The sequence below is a fragment of the Phasianus colchicus genome, chromosome 6 (assembly GCF_987193195.1).
Source record: "Phasianus colchicus chromosome 6, bPhaCol1.hap1.1, whole genome shotgun sequence".
Taxonomy (NCBI): Eukaryota; Metazoa; Chordata; class Aves; order Galliformes; family Phasianidae; genus Phasianus; species Phasianus colchicus.
Genome location: NC_143441.1, coordinates 36,853,600 through 36,873,648, shown reverse-complemented (window position 1 = coordinate 36,873,648; position 20,049 = coordinate 36,853,600). Strand labels below are relative to the sequence as shown.

General features: G+C 40.4%; 1 protein-coding gene across 3 annotated transcripts in view; it reads left to right on the top strand.

Annotated features, from left to right (window-relative positions):
• The first annotated feature begins 665 nt into the window (after positions 1–665).
• PRTFDC1 (phosphoribosyl transferase domain containing 1) overlaps positions 666–20,049 on the top strand; it is a 49,060-nt gene continuing 29,676 nt past the window's right edge. The window contains exons 1-4 of one of the 3 annotated variants that reach the window (XR_016467821.1): positions 1,090–1,777; positions 5,821–5,927; positions 9,036–9,219; positions 12,102–12,234. Coding sequence is in view for 2 of the 3 variants with exons in the window: in XM_090142979.1 (XP_089999105.1) it covers positions 1,412–1,777; positions 5,821–5,927; positions 9,036–9,219 (657 nt within the window). In the remaining variant the exon portion in view is untranslated. The other 2 variants (XM_031614330.2, XM_090142979.1) reach the window with 2 other exon arrangements.

Below are 20,049 nucleotides of genomic sequence, written 5' to 3'. Positions count from 1 at the left end.
ATTTTCTAGTGTGGGAGTGGCAGGATTCTACGGGCTCTATATTTAACAGATAAATACTGTAAAATATAACCAAACCTCACTTTTAGGAATATAAAATACTTTAAAAAAAAACAAAAAACAAAAAACCTTTAACTACCTACAATGGGTGGAGGGACTGTCAGGATTTTCCCCACATGATGGGATGCAAAGAGGAAACTTAAAGGTATGCAATGCTCAGAGCAACCTCAAGAATGCAAGATCCTTCTCATCTGTAAGATTGTGAAAGGACAGCACTATACAATTTTAGAGGAGCAGAGGAGGGAAGGCAGGAGATTGGCTCCTGTTCTGCTTCCCGCCTAATGAAAACACACAGCATGGGAAACGCTGCAGTGGGCTGAGGGCAGTGAGAATCACAGAATACCCCGAATTGGAAGGGACCTGCAGTGATCATCGAGTCCAGCTCCTGAAGATGCTGCTTACTCCAGCACCAGTGCAGTGCTGGGGAAGAGCACCAGCTCAGAAGTCAGCAAAAATGGAAAGCAAAATCGATGACAGGGTTTTTTTTGTTTGTTTTTCTCGTTCCCTAGAGTGCAAGTGCACACCTGTCCGTTTAAGCCAGACCGCTTTAATCTTATCCACCCCGCTCCTTCGGCCCGGGCCGCTTATCGGGCTGCACCCGCACCTCCAGCACGGTGCCTCGCTCCCGCCCAGCTGCCGGCAGCGCCGCTTTCCTCCAGCTTCAGACACTTCCAGGCGCCTTCCACCTCCAACCGCCTTTTATAGACAAAGCCCAGCACGCGCCGCCGTTTCCTCACTCAGAACGGCACGCGCTTTAACGTGCGCATCACGGTACTTCCTCTCCGAAAGCCGCCGATCGGGACGCACACCCCCAGTTCCGCGGCCTACACGGGGCTCGCCCCTCAGCCCGGCTCCCGGCCGCTCCCTCGGCCGCCCACCTCCCGCCGGGGGCACCGGACGGCCCGGCCCTGCTCGACTCCGCCCCGCCGCAGCCCCTCGGGCGGGCTCGGAGGAAGATGGCCGGGCACGGTGGGAGCGGCGCGGCGGCGCGGGGAGGCGGAGGCCGCGGCGTTGTGGTAAATGCAAGCGGCGCTCGGCCCGGCCCGGCCGCTCGGGACCCCTCCCGCTTCCCCGCCGCCCCTTCCTTCCTTCCCGCCCGCTCTGCGCTCGGCCCGGCCGGTTCCCCGCTTCGCCCCCGGCCCTGCCCCCGCTCCGAGCCCCGCTCCGTGGCTTTGACGAAGCGTGTTGAGCAATGGAGCTCGATGTCTCCATAGAGCCGCTCCGGCCCGCCGCGATGCCGGGCTGCCTCCGCGCAGCGCGGGCCCGTGGGGAGGCACCGTCACGTTGCTCCTCGCCCTTGTGCGGCGGGAGGAAGCGAGCCCTTCAGAAAGGCGCTTGAGCGCTGTGGGAATGAATGAATGACGCAGAAGTGAAGGAACGTACTGGTTGTTCCATGGCACAAATGAGTTTATCCTATAAAACGGACAGCAGGTTGCGCGGCATCGCTGGCACCCCGCTGGGGACGCTCCCGTGTTCCCGCAGCGGCGGGCTGTCCGCCGAGGCGCAGAGCGGCGGGCTCGGCGCTCGCACCCTGACGCTGAGCTGCGGCCGCTGCCTTCTCCCGGTGGTCTCTGCCGTGGTCAGTGCCTTCTGCTGGAGGCCTCCGCTGTGGGCGGTGCCCGTCGTAACGTGGGTCAGGGCGCTAGGGCAGAGATGGACGTTCCTCGCCGCACTGACTGTCTCTTTTGCTTGGTCCCCCAACCAGGAGGAAGGCAGTGAGGTGTGATTTGATTTGCATTTACAAAACATGGATTTTGCTTGGTGCTCAGCTCTCTTACTTTGTACCAAAGCAGAACCCAGGTCTTTGTTACTTTAAGGGAAGAGCTGTGCTTAGCCCCTCATGTGTGCCCACTCTGTTGGACAACAAAGCCAGCAGTGTTCCTCCCAAGGTGGTTCAATAGAATTTCTCCGTTTTCTTTTTTTGTGTCTCAAAGGAAGCCTTTCAGACCTTGCCATGTGTTTCTGTATTCTTATTTGTGTACATTCGATCAGCTTTGTGGAGACTCACCAAGCAATTTCTGTTGGGCTGCTTGAACATGCTGAACGTGAACTTAAGAAATAGCAGCTTTTTTCACTGTAGGGTTTCTTAACACATTTGTGTACCAATATAATTAGTATCTATGTTTATTTATCTGGTCAAAACAATCAAAAATTTTCCTTAGGTTTTTCAAGGATTAAAGCCAGAAATACTTGTTGCACTTTGAGCACTGTGTTCGGTTTTGGGCTTCTCACCACAGGAAAGACATTGAGTCCCCAGAGTGTGTCCAGAGAAGGGCAACACAGCTGGTGAGGGATCTGGAGCACAAGTTTTATGAGGAGTGGTTGAGGGATCTGAGTTGTTCGATCTGGAGAGGCTCAGGGGAGACCTTACAGCTCTCTACAACTTCCTGAAAGGAGGCTGTGGTGAGTGGGGGTTGCATTCTTCTCCCAAGTAGCAGAGATAGGATGAGAGGGAATAGCCTCAAGCTGTGCCAGTGGAGGTTCAGGTTGGATGTTAGGAAAAATTTATTCTCAGAAAGAGTGATGGTGCATTGGGACAGCCTGCCCAGGGAGGTGGTGGAGTCACTGTCCCTGGTAGTGTTCAAGAACTGTGTAGATGTGGCACTGAGGGACATGGCTCAGCGTGCATGGTGGAGATGGTTTGATGGTTGGACTAGATGATCTCAGTGGTCTTTTCCAACCTTAATGAAGCTGAGATTCTACAGAGTGGAAGTTGAATTTAATTTGAGATTTACTTTTTTTTTTTTTTTTTTTTTGCCACTGAGGGTAATCACACAATTCACAAGCAAAATGCTCATCAAAATTGGCAGTTACCTGAAAATTATCCTACAGTATAACCCTCCGATTAGCTTTGGGATAAATCAGATTTTCTAAGGCATATTGTTGGGAAATGTCAGTCTAAAAGAAAGTAGACTATGGAATGTACTTATTATATTACAAAGTAATTAATTAGAAAGTACGTATGAATTTAATTTTATTTGCCAAATGCCAGTGGACACCTGTAAATAAGAACTTGTTTATTCTAGTTTTTTATCCCTGAGAACCAGAAGGATAGATAAAAGCATAAAGGTCTCGTACTGATGCTGTTTCAGAAAGGACAGTTTGTAGCTTGAGTAAGGGATGTCTGTTTGTATGAATTCTGAAGCAGTTTCAATTCATTTTGTGTGATGTTGTGCACCATGTTTAAAAACATGTAATTTGGTGAGAAAGATGCTTAAAGAAGTGATACTGACAGGAATTTTTTGTGAGAGCTTATAGCTCTTACGTAATTGAAATCACTACCAGAAATTGTTTCCCTTTATGTTAAAGTGCTTCTGCGCAGAACCATGCCAGACAGTTCATTGCTACAAAATATTTAAATAAGTGGCACCCACCCCTATGCCCTGAGAAGGAAGACAGGAAAACAGGCTTTCCAGGCCTTCAGCAGCAGTGTTTTTGAAGCAAGATTTGCCTCATTAAAATTCTTGCTGAGGAGTGTATTTATACTCTCCTGTTTCTGTGGAAACGAGGAACATAACTAAATAACTTTTTTCCTATGTGCAATCTCAAGGCTTGTGTAAGTCAGGAAAAGCTTTCATTGATTCCAGTGATCTCTGAGTCATGCTCTTTATGCGCAGGCATACTAGTTGCCAACAAAGTTTTTTTGTTTTGTTTTAAATTTTTTTTAATACAGAAATTATTGTGCAGAGCTAAGAACACCTAATGGTATGGGTGTCTGTAGTTGTCCACGGATGTGCAATAAAACCCAACCAAGCAAAAATCCATGAGACGTAGCGCTGTTATCATGCAGCACTACACAGCACTGTGGGTAGCTTGAACAAGATTACAGATGTGGAGGAACAGCTCAGAAACAAGTATGACATGTTAGCCTAGGTATTTTAGTGTCATGATTTGTTGCTCTACTGGATGAAATCGTAAGCAGAGGTTAGTTTCAGTGACTGGCATTTAGAAGTCATGTTTAGTAGAAATGCCATGAAGAGGTGCATTTCTCAAAGGCAAGTCTCTCACCATTTTTCCTACTAACTAATGTTCACATGGTCAAGGAGAAAGACAGTAAGTTACTTGAGGAACGTGACTGTGAAGAAAACCTGTTAGGTATCACTTTATTCTGAAACATAGAATCATAGAATGGCTTGGGTTGGAAGGGACCTTGAAACCCATCCAGTTCCAACCCCTTGCCATGGGCAGGATTGGCATCCACCAGATCCTGCTGTCCAGGGCCCCATCCAACCCGGCCTTGAGCACCTCCAGGGATGGGATACCTGCAGCTCCTCTGGGCATTCTGTTCCAGTGCCTCACCACCCTCTGAGTGAAAAATTTCATCCTAATATCTAATCTAAATCTCCCCTCTTTTTGTTTAAAACCAATCCTCCTTGTCCTAACACTACCTTCCCATGCAAATTTTCAGTTTCCCTCCTTCCTATAAGCTCCCTTTATGTACTGGATGGCCACTATACAGTTTCCCTGGAGCCTTCTCTTCTTTGATTTGAACAAGCCTAGCTCCCTCTGTCTTTCTTCGTAGGAAAGGTGCTTCATCCCTCTGATCATCTTCATGGCCCTCCTCTGGACCTCTCCAACAGTTTCAGATCTTTCTTGTGCTTGGAATCCCTGACCTGGTTGCTGTACTCATCATGGGGCCTCAGAAGAGCAGTGTGGAGGGGGACAGTAACCTCCCTCACAACCCCTCTTGATGCAGCCCAGGATACTGTTGGCCTTCCACACTGCTGGCTCATATCTGGCTTTTTATCCATCAGATCCCTGAGTCCTTCTCTGCAGGGCTGCTCTCTATGGGTTCTTCTCCTAGTCTGTACAATATCTGTACAGTCTGGAATCTATGTACCAATACTGAAGCAAAATTTGATAATGATTCAAAGAAAGATTTTGAACCTGCAGGTCTTGTTTTTCATGCAGAATTGTATTGTGAAAATTGTTGGCAAGGAGTTGTAGCATCTTGTTTCTCTTAGAAATCTACTGATAACTTTGCCTGGCTGATTTTTGCCTTATGTAATCTCTAGCATCATTGTATTCTTATAGCTGTTGTATTCTTGACAGTTATGAAGCTAATGTGTATTAAATCTTAAAATACTTTTTGCTGTAAATGTGTGAGTTTACAGACTAGCTGATATTGAGGTGACACAAAAAGTGGTAAAAGTTTATATTTGATGACTTGTCTAAATTAGGGACCTTGTCTTTGGCAAGACAGTCTTTCACTGATTTTTATGAATACAGTCCATGAACCACACCATTTACTATATGTACTGTTGTGTCTATAGAATATGTGGCTTTACGCTACCTCTACAACAGAAATTCATGCTTTTAATTTATGATTTTATATCTTCCAAGCCCACTGTCTGACTCTGCCTTTGCAGAGTCCTTTCTTTCTGATAATCTTACATTTGTATTTCCAGTTTGCAAGTAGTAAGAAACTTAGACTTGCTCTAGTTTCGTATTATTTCTCCTCTATATCTAACTGTAACTCAAGTGAATTTTCCCATGTTCTTTGGAAAAACAAAACAAAACAAAAAAGTCAATTAATATTTAATTTCTGAGGTATACTAGAAGCAAAATGAGTAGAAAAAAATGAAATAATAACTTGTGATTACATGGTTTTGAAGCTTATTTTTTGTGTCAGCATATATGGAAGAGTGTGTGTCATTCTGTTATTTCAGTACACTGCACTAAACAAATGAATTTATATCAGTTATATATGGTGTTACTGTCAAACACCATGAGGTATTCCTAACAGTATTATTTAATACTTAGATTTCAGATGATTGGCCTGGATACAGTCTGGATTTGTTCACTTATCCACAGCACTACTATGGAGATCTGGAATATGTGCTTATTCCTCATGGCATTATTGTTGACAGGTATGTGTGGCTTTTTTTGTTACTAAATAAATACTTTGGTCAGTATTAGTATTCTTTTCTGTTATTCGTGTTATCTGCAGACAGTGTATATATAGCATTTGTCCTAATATATTGTATTATAAATTTATTTGTTTAATTTGGGATGTAAAAATACTGCTTGACAGTTAAGAAATACTAGACTTGTTGCCTCTTGCAACTCATTGTGTAATTTGTTTCACCTAGTTTCTGACTGGGACACTGAATGGTACAGGATTCCCACAAAAGAGAATGTGATCATATAGAGACACTGGTGCTGAAGTGCAAGTGTACAGGAGGGATGAACCAACACAGGAAGGACAAATACAAAGCTCTGTACATAGTAATACTTGGATGTTCCTCTTGAACCCTGTATTATGTTTTTAACATAAAAAGAGAAAAAAAAAAATTAACTGAGTACAACTTAGAGAATTCCCAAATAGAAATCTTAATGTAGACTAACCCAATTGTTCCAGACTGCAATATTGACTTCTGTCATTTAAGCTGTGTAGAGAGTTAGCCTGCCTAGGCTTCATCAATCATCATACCTCCTAGTAATAGTTCCTGTATGCTCTCAGTGTATGAAGCTAAGTTGCTTTGATATTTGTGGTAGTCCAACTCAGTGTTGATACTCAGTTGTTATTTTGATATGCTGCTAAAAATCTTTTCAAAAATTACAAAATGAAAATGGTAATTTTTAAGAAAGTATTGGGAACATAGAATCATGGAATCATTTAGATTGGAAAAACCTGATAAGATCATCTAGTCCAACCAGTCTGAATGGATTTCATGGGATATTTTTAATCTGCAGCTTTCTACCTTCCACATTTAAACAGCCAGTTGCAAGTATTGAAATTGTTGGAATTCCTTGAAAGAAGGTTGTAAACATTCATCTTAAGGAAGAGTAATAACTCCTATATTTGTTTCAAACACAAGCTTTCTTTCATCACCTTTTCAGCCACCATTGTCTTGAATTTTTTTGTCTTTTTTTTGTTTAAGGTCAACTGATCTTGATTCATCTTTTTAAATAAATATGTTACTACTTTATTTCTCATGGGATTCACTATAAATTTGTCCGAAGTTAGTGTTGAACTCCAGTGGTGTTTGGTGTTTTTGTACTCCAGCAAAATGAATTCCACTGTCTTTTTGTACTCTTCCAGAAAAGACTCATTCTGTTCGGATGAAAAAGGAAACAGAATTGAATATACTGTGACCATGCAGAGAGAGTGGTGAGGTGCTGGAACAGGCTGCCCAGAGAGGTTGTGGATGTCCTGTCCATCCCTTGAGGTGTTCAAGGCCAGATTGGATGGGGCCCTGGGCAGCCTGGTCTAGTATTAAATGGGGAGGTTGGTGGTCCTGCATGTGGCAGGGGGATTGGAGATTCATGATCCTTGAGGTCCCTTCCAACCCTGGCCATTCTGTGATGCAAAATTTTTATGTAGGAAGAAGGATCAGCACTTGAGAAAATTATCTTGTATCTCTGTACATAGGTTTAAAAACTGGCATGTTTTTATTGAGTACATTTTTGTCTGCCCTGGAGTTCATACTCGTTTAAAATACTAACAAGTCTTTGGAATTTTTGGAAATTTCATCTCCTAAGACAATCTAAGAAGTAATATAAATAAATATTATCAAAAAAATGCTTCTTCTGAATAAAAAGTTTTCCCCATAATTCTCAGACTTGATAAGAGGTGACAAAAGACTATTTTATGAAAAAAAGTAAGTGAAAAACTTTCACTAATCTTGGTCTGTACTTCAATATAAAGAATTACATGTTTAAGATCTAACAAGATAATCTCACAATACTGTCTGTTTTCTGAATCTAAAAATATGAACTGTTGCTTTACAGAATTTTCTTCAGCATTACAAAGATGTGAAAATATGCCGTGTTGGCTCATAACTAGTCTATTAGCTTCAGTTTAGTGTCTGTTCTTCCCTGGTACATGCATATGTGTAGATTTCACTCAAGTTCAATGTATATATATAGGGGCAAACACATTTCTAAATTATTGCAGGTGGAGGAAAAAATATGATCATGAAAGATACAGGATAAATTATGGGATTTGTCTATTGGTAAATTGCATCTTGCCAAGAAATGTATTCTTATTGAATCTACTTATCTAATTCAGAGACCTATCAAAAAACTTTCCAGAAAAAAAGCTTCTACAGAAAACAATGCACTGAGTTGTTCTTGCTCGGAACATTAAATGACATTTTCAGTTTTCTGTTGATCTCAGTTTTACCTCTAGCAGTGACCAGGTATTTGTTTTAGATCTGTAATACTCTCTACCTTGTTCTTTAGAAATGAAAGATATTTAAGATGAACACTGAAATTTATTGTTTTCATCTTGAAAAATTCTGTATTATTAAGTGGCAGAAATGTTGTGTCTTTTGGTTTCAGTCTGCCACATTGTGTTTGCGATGCAAAATAACTGAAGAGAAGACCCTGCAACTGCAGGTTAATCAGGACATAGCCTTGATTATTCTTATGTGTGTGACCCAGAACAAGTCACTTACACTGCACTCTACATAAAATTTTTATTGATGAGATATGTCTTTATAGTACTTGCTTATATTTTTATTAAAATTGTACTTGTAGCATCCTCCAGAGCCTGTCAGTTTGAAATATTTTTAATAATTCTCCTCCCTCTCTTTCATTTGATTTAATGTTCTCAGGTAGTAAATAAAATAATCAGGTATGCCATTTTACAGAAATAATTTATACTGAAGTTTCCTCCAAGGTAAAAACTGAACGCAGTATTTCATTTATTACTCTGATGTCTCTGAAGTGCCTGTGAATTCAACACACCGTGAGATGTGTTACTCGTTTTTATAAAATTAGGAAATTAATAAATTTAAGCTTATCCAGCTTGATTCATACACTTTGCATCTTGCATCCAGCCTGCATATTTGCCTGCTGTGAACTTTATTCAGTCCCACTTAAACCAAGTCAAGGTGCTCAAGCAGACTGTGGGCCACGCAATATTTTCATGATTCTATTTCCTTGTAACCATACAGAAAGCATATCATAAACTTAGGGAATACACACCTGATGTTATTTCATCTTTTTTCTTTTTTTTTTTTTTGCCCCAGGACAGAACGACTGGCTAAGGATATTATGCAAGACATTGGAGACAATGATATTGTGGTTCTCTGTGTACTCAAAGGTGGCTACAAGTTCTGTGCTGACCTTGTGGAGCACATCAAAAATCTCAGCAGAAATTCAGAAAGATTCATCTCCATGAAAGTCGATTTTGTTAGACTGAAAAGTTACCACGTAAGTCAACATCCAGTTGTATGTTCATAATAAATAGACTCTCACAATTGTGGTACTTTTTTAATTATAAGAAAAAACCTTTGAAAAATCTTCATGTTTCAAAATATTTTTTTGTGATTTTTTTTTTTCCAAAATCTTTGTTCATGACCCTGTATACTTTCTAATAGTATGAGTGATGGTATGAAGCATCCTCAAGCTGTATTTTTTATTTAGTCTGTCATCACTTTTGGACATAAAATTATTGAAGTTCTCATCCTGTGGAATGTCTACATGTTGTTTGTTCTTGAAATCCTGAACATTTCTGTTGTTATTTCATGTTACTTCTTTTTACGTTCCCTTTATCCGTCCACAGTTTGGCACAACTTCAAAGAAATAAATCTCTGCCATATTCATTGCTAAGTAAATGAAGTTTTACTCGTGATAACATGCAGTTTACATGGAAGCAAAATATACCACTAGATGATGATTGTGCTTTATAAGTAAATTAAATAAGATGTTGAACCAAATGCAGTGCTGAGGTAGGGTCAAAGTCTTCCTGTTATCTTCTGAAGAAGTAATGATTCATTTGTTTCTGTGGGGCAATGATAATGAGATGGCATGCATCTTTTTGGAGTGTGTGATTACAATTTCTGTTTGCATAAGCTGTACATATTTATATTCCACATCGTACTTCTCGTTCACACTCATAGCGAGGGAGCATTTCTAAGAGTTGTCCTAGAAATGTCTGAGGAAGTACACCAAATGCATGGAATGATTTCTCTTTGAGCACAAATGGAACTTGCTGAGTCCAAGAGCTTCCACAGTACCTCTGTGTCCTTTCCACAGACAGAAGCTGATTGGTGGGCATTTTGCTCTGCCCTCAACAACCATATGCTTTTCCTAATTTTTGCAAATCCAGCAGGATTTGCAAGGGAGGGACAGGGACTAGCAGGGACAGGGAGGTGATTGTTCCCCTCTACTCTGCTCTTGTAAGGCCCCATCTGGAGTACTGTGTTCAGGTCTGGAGCCCCCAGTACAAGAAAGATTGGGAGCTGTTGGAGAGGGTCCAGAGGAGAGCCTGATCTGATCAGGGGACTGGAGCACCTCCCCTACGAAGACAGGCTGAGGGAGCTGGGCTTGTTCAGCCTGGAGAAAAGAAGGCTGCGGGGTGACCTCATTGCAGCATTTCAGTACCTAAAGGGAGCCTACAAACAGAAGGAGAGTCAACTCTTTGAAAGGGTAGATAACGGGAGGACAAGGGGAAATGGTTTTACGTTGAAGGAAGGAAGGTTTAGGTTGGATGTCAAGGGGAAATTCTTTACAGAGAGTGGTGAGGTACTGGAACAGGCTGCCCAGAGAGGTTGTGGATACCCCATCCCTGGAGGTGTGCAAGGCCAGATTGGATGGGGCCCTGGGCAGCCTGGTCTAGTATTAAATGTGGAGGTTGGTGGCCTGGAATGTGGCAGGGGGATTGGAGATTCATGATCCTTGAGGTCCCTTCCAACCCTGGTCATTCTGTGATTCCGTGATCCAACCTTTTTTTTTCCATCATAGGAGAGAAGAGTATGAGAGCCTTTTGTCTCCATTTGGTTAGAGTTTGGTCCTAGGACTTCTGTTTCAAGAACTAGTAAGATATGTGAAGGACATGTGCAATACAAAGACTGTACAGTACAGTTTCCAGTTATTTACCAATATTATAGAACTAATTATTACCAATATTATAGAACTAATTAGTGAAGCAGTGAATCAGAATACTAGATTAGCCTCATACAAAGGTACACAGAAATTATAGTAGATTTTTCTTCAGCATGGTAATGACAGCAATTCAGTCGTACTGCTTGGCAAATAATGCAATTATTTATACTGTTTTGTGGTTGTTTTTTTTCTTTTTTTTTTACATTATAGGTAATGCCCATGGTTTTCCTATTGAGTTTTCTCTTATCCAGTGTGAAGATACCACAGTTTTAATATTTCTCTTCTGGGTGACAAATCAACTCTTATTAGCAATGCTAACCCATAATCCTTGAGTGACAGGAGACATATACCACAAAAGTTTGGAAATTTTCACATCACTACTTAAGAAATAAAGTAACAGCATGCTATATAAAGCTGAAACTGCAATACAAATTTGGGCATACAGGATGCAATCATCAAGGCTAAGTCGTGGATTATCCTAGCATTTGATGGCTGTGGATATTTTCGGTGCTTCAGCAGGAAGTTAACTCCTTCCCCAGAACTACTGATTGCATCTAATTTCTAGAAAATAAATATTTCTCATAAGTGCTTCCCAACAGATGTCAGGCTGAAACTATTCTTGATTGGAACAGAACTGTCCTTGGAGCAGTGCTTGATGTCTGCCTTGTCTTGAGAAGCTGAGCAATATTGGAGTGTAAATTCAAAATGACGTTAATGTTTGTGGGTTCATTCAATGACTGTTCTGTAGTTGTAATGCTGACAAAAGTACCACTACCTGCTATCCTTTGTGTTCTTGAACTTACAGTTACAGATAAGGGGAGTTTCTCTGAAATTTCAGATCATACCCCTGTGCAACACAGCTCTTGTCAGAACATTGGAGCTGTTATTAGTTTGAATGACTCTGCCTCCCAGCTTTATATGAGACTCCCAAACCCTTCATGTCAGTTTATTCTATAATAGCATACCCAGAGTGATTTATACTTCAACATGAGGCAAATAATTACAGTTTTAGAAGTAAGACTATGTGAAGTTTTGAAGCACTACCAGTTCTGCTAATTTCCTTCCTTTAGCCTTTTCTGTTCTGCTTTCTATAAAGACTTATATTGACTCATTTTTTTCTGTTTTGATTCCTCTTTCGTTTTACATAGTCCTTTTCATATAACTTATCCTGCTTCCTTTTACTAACTGCTCTCTGTTTCTCTCTGAAGGGAATCCTGCTGCTCTCAATGTACTTCTTTCAGATATGTATCCTTTCCCTCCAGCTGTTTAAAACCAACAACTAACTTCAGCTCAAATTCATGGGATTTTTGAATTGTCTCATTCCAGCTTCAGTACTGAAAGGTTAGTCAACTTTTAGAGGTCATACTTTAAACTGGGGAATTCCTGATTTAACTGTGTAGTGAAAATGGGCTGCAATTGTGACCTAAAATCAGATGTTGGCATCAGTGACAATATCATTAAACTTCGTCATGCAAATGAATTGATTTTTTTAAAAAGCATATTACATTTAAGTTCTCTGGGTATTGGCAATATGAGTGGCTGCTTGTACTTATAGAATCAAAATGGTTTTATTTGATTTGGGAGGTATTGAAATATGTACCTAAGACTGATTATTTTATAAGAAAAATTCCCATCTTTTGCAAGTATTGCCTTGTTTCAAGATCTCATTGTCATGTCAGTTTACTGAATTTTGTTTATATAAAAGTAATGTGGGAAAACACTGTTAGTTCATTATTTTCAGAAGTCCAACATAAGAAACTGTAGTTCAAAAATACTGTTTATGTTCTTAAGATCTAAGGTAGGATGATGTAATTATTTCTTTGTAAGTCGTATATTTCTGCATCTACAGGTACAAAATTTGCTTACAAATTAAGTACATCTATGTTTTTCCGTATTGATCTACATCTGAGCTTTTAAGTTTCTGTGCACATATACAAACTTCCTAGCTATCCATACTACATCATTTTAGCATTCTGGTGAGCTAAAGAAATGGAAAAATAAAGCTCAGTTTCTATAGGAAGTAAAAAATGCTTTCAGAAGGCTGCAACCTGTGCATTCAGTTACAGGAATTGAAGGTTTAAGAATCAATATGTCCAGTGGGTAGACAAAGAAATACTAAACTAGTCCTCTCCTGAAATATGATGCAGGTATGGATAAGCTGCATGCGAAGTTTTAAGGGAAAACAGTGGAAATGCTGATAGAATCTGGCAATCTTAGATATCAGATTCAAAGAGTCTGGATTTGAGTATAGCATGAGTTATGAACATAGAATTTTGAGTGGGAGAATACAATCTAATCTGAGTGGTGCCATTGACACATTAGAAAGAAGGGATGCTATCCAGAGGGACCTGGACAAACTTGAAAGGTAGACCTGTTTGAACCTAATGAGGTTCAACAAAGCAAAGTGCAAGGTTTGGCACTTGGGTCAGAGTAATCCCAGATACGTATACAGACTGGGAGAAGAACTCCTTGAGAGTAGCCCTGTGGAGAAGGACCTGGGGGTCCTGGAGGATGAAAAACTTAACATGAGCGAGCAGTGTGCTCTTGCAGTTCAGAAGGCCGATGGTATCCTGGGGTCCATCAAAAGAGGGGTGGCCAGCAGGGACAGGGAGGTGATTGTCCCCCTCTACTCAGCTCTTGTGAGGCCTATCTGGAGTACTGCATCCAGGTCTGGAGCACTCTGTACAGGAACGATGCAGAGCTGTTGGAGAGGGTCCAAAGGAGGGGCTGGAGCACCTCCCCTACGAATAAAGGCTGAGGGAGCTGGGCTTGTTCAGCCTGGAGAAAAGAAGGCTATGAGGAAACCAGATTGCAGCCTTCCAGTATTTAAAAGGGGATTATAAAAAGGAAGGGAATCAACCTTTTGTAAGGGTAGACAGCGATAGGACAAGGGGAAATGGTTTTAAGTTGAGGGAGGGAAGATTTGGGCTGGATATCAGAGAGAAGTTCTTTACAGAGAGAATGGTGAGGTGCTGGAACAGGCTGCTCTGAGAGGCTGTGGATGCTCCATCTCTGGAGGTGTTCAAGACCAAGTTGGAAGGGGCCATGGGCAGCCTGCTCTAGAGCTAGATCTGGAGGTTGGTGGACCTTGATGAGCCTTGGGGCCCTTCCAACCCAAGCCATTCTCTGATTCTGTGATTCAGTTTCACTGTACTGAATTTTTTTCCCTGAGTAATCACTCCTACACAGGGAGTCAGAGCTTTGCATTTGATAGAAAAATTTTAAAAAGTTTTCAGATACATGAAAAGTTGAATTCAAGAATAAAAAGCAATAGAGAAGGAAGATGGGCTTGCTAATGCCATCTAAGGCAGACCAGTGTGCCCTTTACGTGCACTTGTTCTGAATTTTTTTACCCCCTATATTATTATCCCTAGCTGTCTATTTCATTCTTAGAATTATTATGTGATACTAAATTAGTATGATAGTAAACTTCATGTTCTGGAGAAGGATGAGTGAATCTCCATGGCATAGCTTTTCCCATAAAAAGGATATTGAGCTAAACTAGGAGTGAGATTGATAATTTTCTTATAGACTTTAGTGATTTCTTTAGGTATCCTCGTGTGGTCTAACATGACAGCAGACCAATCATCTCTGTTATCTTGAACTTGCATAGTGCACTTCTGAAAAAGGATAGTAGATGTATTGTGACAGTCAGATTATATATCATAGTTACAGATTCCATGTCAACCAAAGATTATTGCAGAATATTGATCTGTTTTCTGTGCAGCGCCTGTGGATTCTAGAAGTGCATTTTCCATCTTCTGGTAGCAGGAAGATTTTGTTGAAAATCATCCTGAAAAAATATGAATGAACTTCAAAGGATTGTTGTTTGCTAGTTCGGAAGGAACTTGTAGAGGATTCTGTGGGCTGAGCCAATTCATGCAATCTCTTAAAATTAGTACATTATTTATAGTTTTCAGAATATAACTAATAGAGAAAAATGGCCTTGAATTGTAATCCATGCACAATGGTTGCATTCAAGCCGGTTCACAAACAAATCCATTGATATGATCTGTTTCCTCTTCAGCCTCCAGTTGTTTGAAATATATTTACAACTGTTGGTTATTAATCTTGGCATAAACAGGCCCATTACTGCTGCAAAATTCTGAAAACAAGCAACAAAATAATCATTGTTTAGTAGGAATCTGAATGTTTTTGTCCATATGAGGCCATTTCAGTAAATAGTTTTGCTAAACCGCTCTACTGTAGGAGTAAGGAGACAGAGGGATTTTTTAATGAGTAAGTTGAAAGCTAGTTAGTAAATGTAGTAAAGTAGTTTATTTTACTGCCACACAGCTTTACTTTTCATATGCCATTATTAAATACCTAGATTTTGAAAAACACAGCAGCATGAGACATCAGACTGTAACCACTGTGTATGATGTGCGTCTGTTCTTTGTGTAATCACCTATTCCTATTCAAGATAATTTTATTGTACAGAACTTATTTTTTAAGTGTGAACTTTACATTTAGATCTTAAAATGTTAAATTGTAATCTATACCCTAAACAAGTAAGTAACTTCTTAGTGATTTTACTACTGCAGCAACAGAAAAGAAACAACTAAGTGCATTGCTTGGATTTAATGATTTGCAACTAATCCCCAAACTCCTCAGCAGTGTTATGATGATTGTTTATCTCCATACCTACATGCTGTGAAAACACAGCTTATGATCTGAGAAGAACGTGTGTTCTGAGATGAAAGGGAACCCACATCTGCTCTTGCAGTTAGTTACAGGCTTTCTCTTGAGCAAGTTCTGAATTCCCTTGATTTTGCTTCATTAGCACAATTTGGTTGATGATCATTTCATCTTCCTCGATCTTAAGTAGCCATGGAAGAATTAGAAATTGGAGCCTACCTGATGGAATTAATTCCTTTGAACTTTAAGGCCAAATTTTTGCAGTACTTCCACAGGATTGAACTCCTTATTATCTGCAGAAGATCAGTTTGACTGGTAAATGGTTGTGCATGTACTACATTTATAAAACTAATAATTTTCTAACCCTTTTTCAGGTGCGCAGCTTATTATCAGTCATGTAGACACTGAACACCTGTACAGAGATTAAAAATTTGCACCATTATATCTTTCAGAAGATAACAAAATGTCTTTAGTCTACGGAAGCTACCAGTGTTACCAATATGGACCTTAAGTTGTAGCTGTGCTGAGAAATGTGTTCTAGTGAGGATAGACAGTGCTGCCAAATAGATGTCTGCCATATGGGTGAGCAAATGATGGGATTCTTGGGACTAGAATTCTATTGCAAGCATTACCAGAGGGATCTTGTCTTGATGTACTTTTCCATGGATAAAATTATATTCGGATCCACAAGTAGTAGAGTCTTTTTGACTAAAAGCTCAGAGTTGTGAAAACTAATGCGTCAAAGTCCCTTTAGAGATCCAAGCTGAAGATAACACCAAGTCTTAAGCAGGCACTAAGCCTGTCTCTGGATTTCTGATGGATTTCATCATTTTCTGAAACTTCATGAGACCTGAGGTTGTTAATAAGATGAGGAACAGTGGAAACAGATCGTATTTGTGCAGAGAGAATGTTTAAAGTGCTAGAATTCACAGCCCTCAAAACTCCTCCAATCTGTGTCCAAATGTTCATTTTCCCAGTGTTAAGATTTGTTTAAAAACAGAAAGATTTTCCTGAGGGAAACAAAAACCGCTTTGAGTTGCAGCAGTGTCTTACTGCAAAGTGTCAGCCTCAGAGACACTCAGTCTTTCAGAGAAATAACTGTACAAGTGTTAGTAGTGGAAATTGTTCCAAAAGCTTATTCTTGCAACTGGCTGAATAATTACAAAAAAATCATGAGAGGAATGTCAGCCCAGTTGGTTAAAATGTGACTGGTGTTAGCATTGTGACAGGATGACAGCTTTGAGAAAAGCTCATGCCAGATACATCTGTGTCACACCAGGTATGGATAGTTCTTAGATTGGTGTATAAGCTAAGACTCTGGAAATGGGCCTTTTTTTTCCTGACTGCATCTGCACTGATTCGAGCAGTGACAGCCTCCTGTTTTTCTTCACTGGGTGTGGTGCCCTCGTGCCAGTCACATTTGCAGCCCAGTTTCTTCTGAGCACAGTTCAGCCCATGTGAGAGTACTTACAGAAGCTTCCCATCCAAACTGCTCCAGCCAGCTAGGTCCATTTCTAATGAACCAGCTGCACACAAGCATCTCAGCCTCCCAGCAGCCCCTGCCAGAGGGAGTTACAAGTAGCCGGGACAGCTGGTGAGCAGTAAGTTGCACAGCCAGCACCTCTCCAGCTGGAGGCATGGGTCTGTCCATAGCCTGTGAATCCTCCATACTGGAGATGGAGCCACAGACCCTACCTCTCCTTTATCATGGATCAACCCTAATTGCTTTTAGAGAGCCAGCCTATATTTCCTGCTGCTCCAAAGCCAGATGGAAAAAACTCTACTATTCATAATAAAATGTGATCCAAAGACTCAGTGTCGTGATCTGGAGGTGGATACTCTCCTAGGCATCCACAGCTCCATTCAATTTGATTGCAAAGCTTTGAGATATGAGGGCTTAAAGCCATCACTTGCTCAAGGCTGTCTTGAATCTAAGAAGCAATAAAATGTTTCTGAGTGATTTTAATTAAAACATACAGCATTTCCTATTGGATGCTGCTTACAGGTCAAAGTGTTAGTAATAATCTAAGGCACTGATTTGTGGGCATAGTTCAACAAAGGTCATTACAAACCTATCATACAGGCAATTTATCAAGCTCATCTATAACGTAAAACTTGCTCACAGAAAGGTGATCTCTGTAACTTTATGCATCAGATAATACACCTACACACTACTTATATATGTTAACACCATCTGAATTCTTAGGGATTTTTTTTAAAGTATGAGTAAGTGTTTGAGTGATTCACATATGAAAGATTCGGGCGAACCAAACAGATCAGCCGGGGGAGAGCTGAGTAGGAAGCGGCCTGATTGCCATGGGGACAGAATGGGAACAGATGTGGCAGTGAAGGCAAGGTTGTGCTGAGCTCTCCAGCACTATCGAAATACTGTTTTAAGGAATTTATGAGACACATTAATGCTAGCAGCTGCCTTCCTTCTCAAGAAACTTCATTTTTAGCCATTGTTCCCTGCTTAGCTGTTGCCTCCATTTATATTGCTTTGTGTTTTTTAGCTGTGGAATTCTAACTGAAAAAATATATATGCACACACACTTTTCAGATAATATGGGATCGATACTCTGTTCTGCTGGACTTCAGATCTAATGCAAACTCCTTGAGAGATTTTCTCTAATCTTTCTGGAGGAATTTCTCTCCCCCAAGGGCCATGTTTTTCAAATAAGCTGTCATGTTTTTCTTTTGAAAATGTTTCCCAAATTGAAAAAAAAAAGTTTTAGATTACACCATGTCACAGAGGGCACAGTTACTGTGAATAAATGAAGTTTTAAATCTGAAGTTCATTTTTCTTAACTTCTTTTAATATATTTTCTTCATGAGACTTAATCTTTGGTATATTTCAGCAATCCAGCCTTCTGGAACATCTTGACATTTGAGACTGTGGATGTTTTTTAAACTGTTTGGTTTGAGAACAGATCCAAAGTATCAAGGGATATCATTTAAGATCATTCAAGAGGTTGTCTTTTCGAAGAATTAGCTTCTGAAGTTCTCCTGGACCAGTATTTGTTGTGAAGTGGTGGTTTGCTACAAAACCTAAAAAAATTGAAATTAAGTCTTAGTAAAATATTTTGTTTTATATTCTGCCAAAAAATGTAGCAAGCTACTGCTAAAGAGTGACATCTGCAACAACACTATATGTCATCAATAGGAGAGACCATATTTTCAGGCTGCTTTGCAATATCAGGGAGATAGGCTTTTCCCTATATGAAAGGTCCAGAACCTAATGGTTGCTAATCCTGCTGTACAAATAAGATCTGGCAAGATTGAAAGTACCTTGCCATGTTTATGCATTGGCAAAGTATCACCTTCATTCACTTATTTGGATGCTAATAATATTATTTAGTGTGTGGTTTTTTAAATTAAGATCTGAAATGGGGCAAAATTAATTAAAAGAAGCCTGAGGGTTCTAATTTTCTCGAGGAATTCTATGACTCTGTTCTACTGGCATCTCTTAAATGCTGTTTCTTAAAACAGATCATGGCATGTGTGATGTGCCACACCTCAGGGATGCTGTAAGGCATAAAACAAAAGGGTTACTGTAAAGGAATATAATGATAACAAGAAATACTGTGTTACTTTAATGCTTATTAGTGTGACAAATACAAAATTGGTTTCCCTCTTCCTTTGATAAACAGAAGTTTGAATATTTAAATGGAGAAGAAATACTAGAAAATAACTGCAAGAAAACTGACAAAGGTTATGTATTATCTGAAGTTTCCAAGTTGTCACTAGCTAAGGGACTAAATCTAATGGTATGAAAGACTGCACTACAGAGCTGTAGTGGTTGTGATAGTCAATTGTACACTAGGCTTCAGATTGCTAAGAGGGATTAAACATTTGAGTATTTTATCTCTTGAGAATTTGCTTAAACTTGTCTATCTGTTGTTTCAGCCCATTGCAATATGACAGATTTGAAGGTTTTTCTCCTAGCTTCCTTTTGTCATCAAATCCTAGAAGCTGCTGATGGTCAGGGTCAGGAGGTTGGTACTTTGTGCTTAGTCTAGATAAAGCTCCCATCCTATCAGAAGCCCTCAGTGTTTTTAGTACAGAATTACAAACTTGCTGTACTTTTTTTCACTGTTAGTTTACTTTTCTGTGCTACTTTTCAGCAGAATTAGAAATATGGGATAAGATGTTACATGTGGATCTGGTAGTGTCCCAGCTGGCATACTAGGAAATGTGACTACTAGTCCTGCTGCTCCCCAGGAACTACAGGTTGGTGAGTTTCACCTCTGTGCCTGGGAAGATCATAGAACAGATCATCCTGTTGATGACATGCTTGATCACATGAGGAACAGGTGTGTGATCTGAGACAGCCAGCATGGCTTCACCAGAGGAAGGTCATGCTTGACCAATCCGGTGGCCTTTTATGATGGAGTGATGGCATCAGTGGACAAGGGAAAGGGGACCGATGTCATTTACCTGGACTTGAGCAAGGCCTTTGACGTGGCCCCTCACCACATCCTTATCTCCAAATTGGAGGGATGTGGATTTGATGAGTGG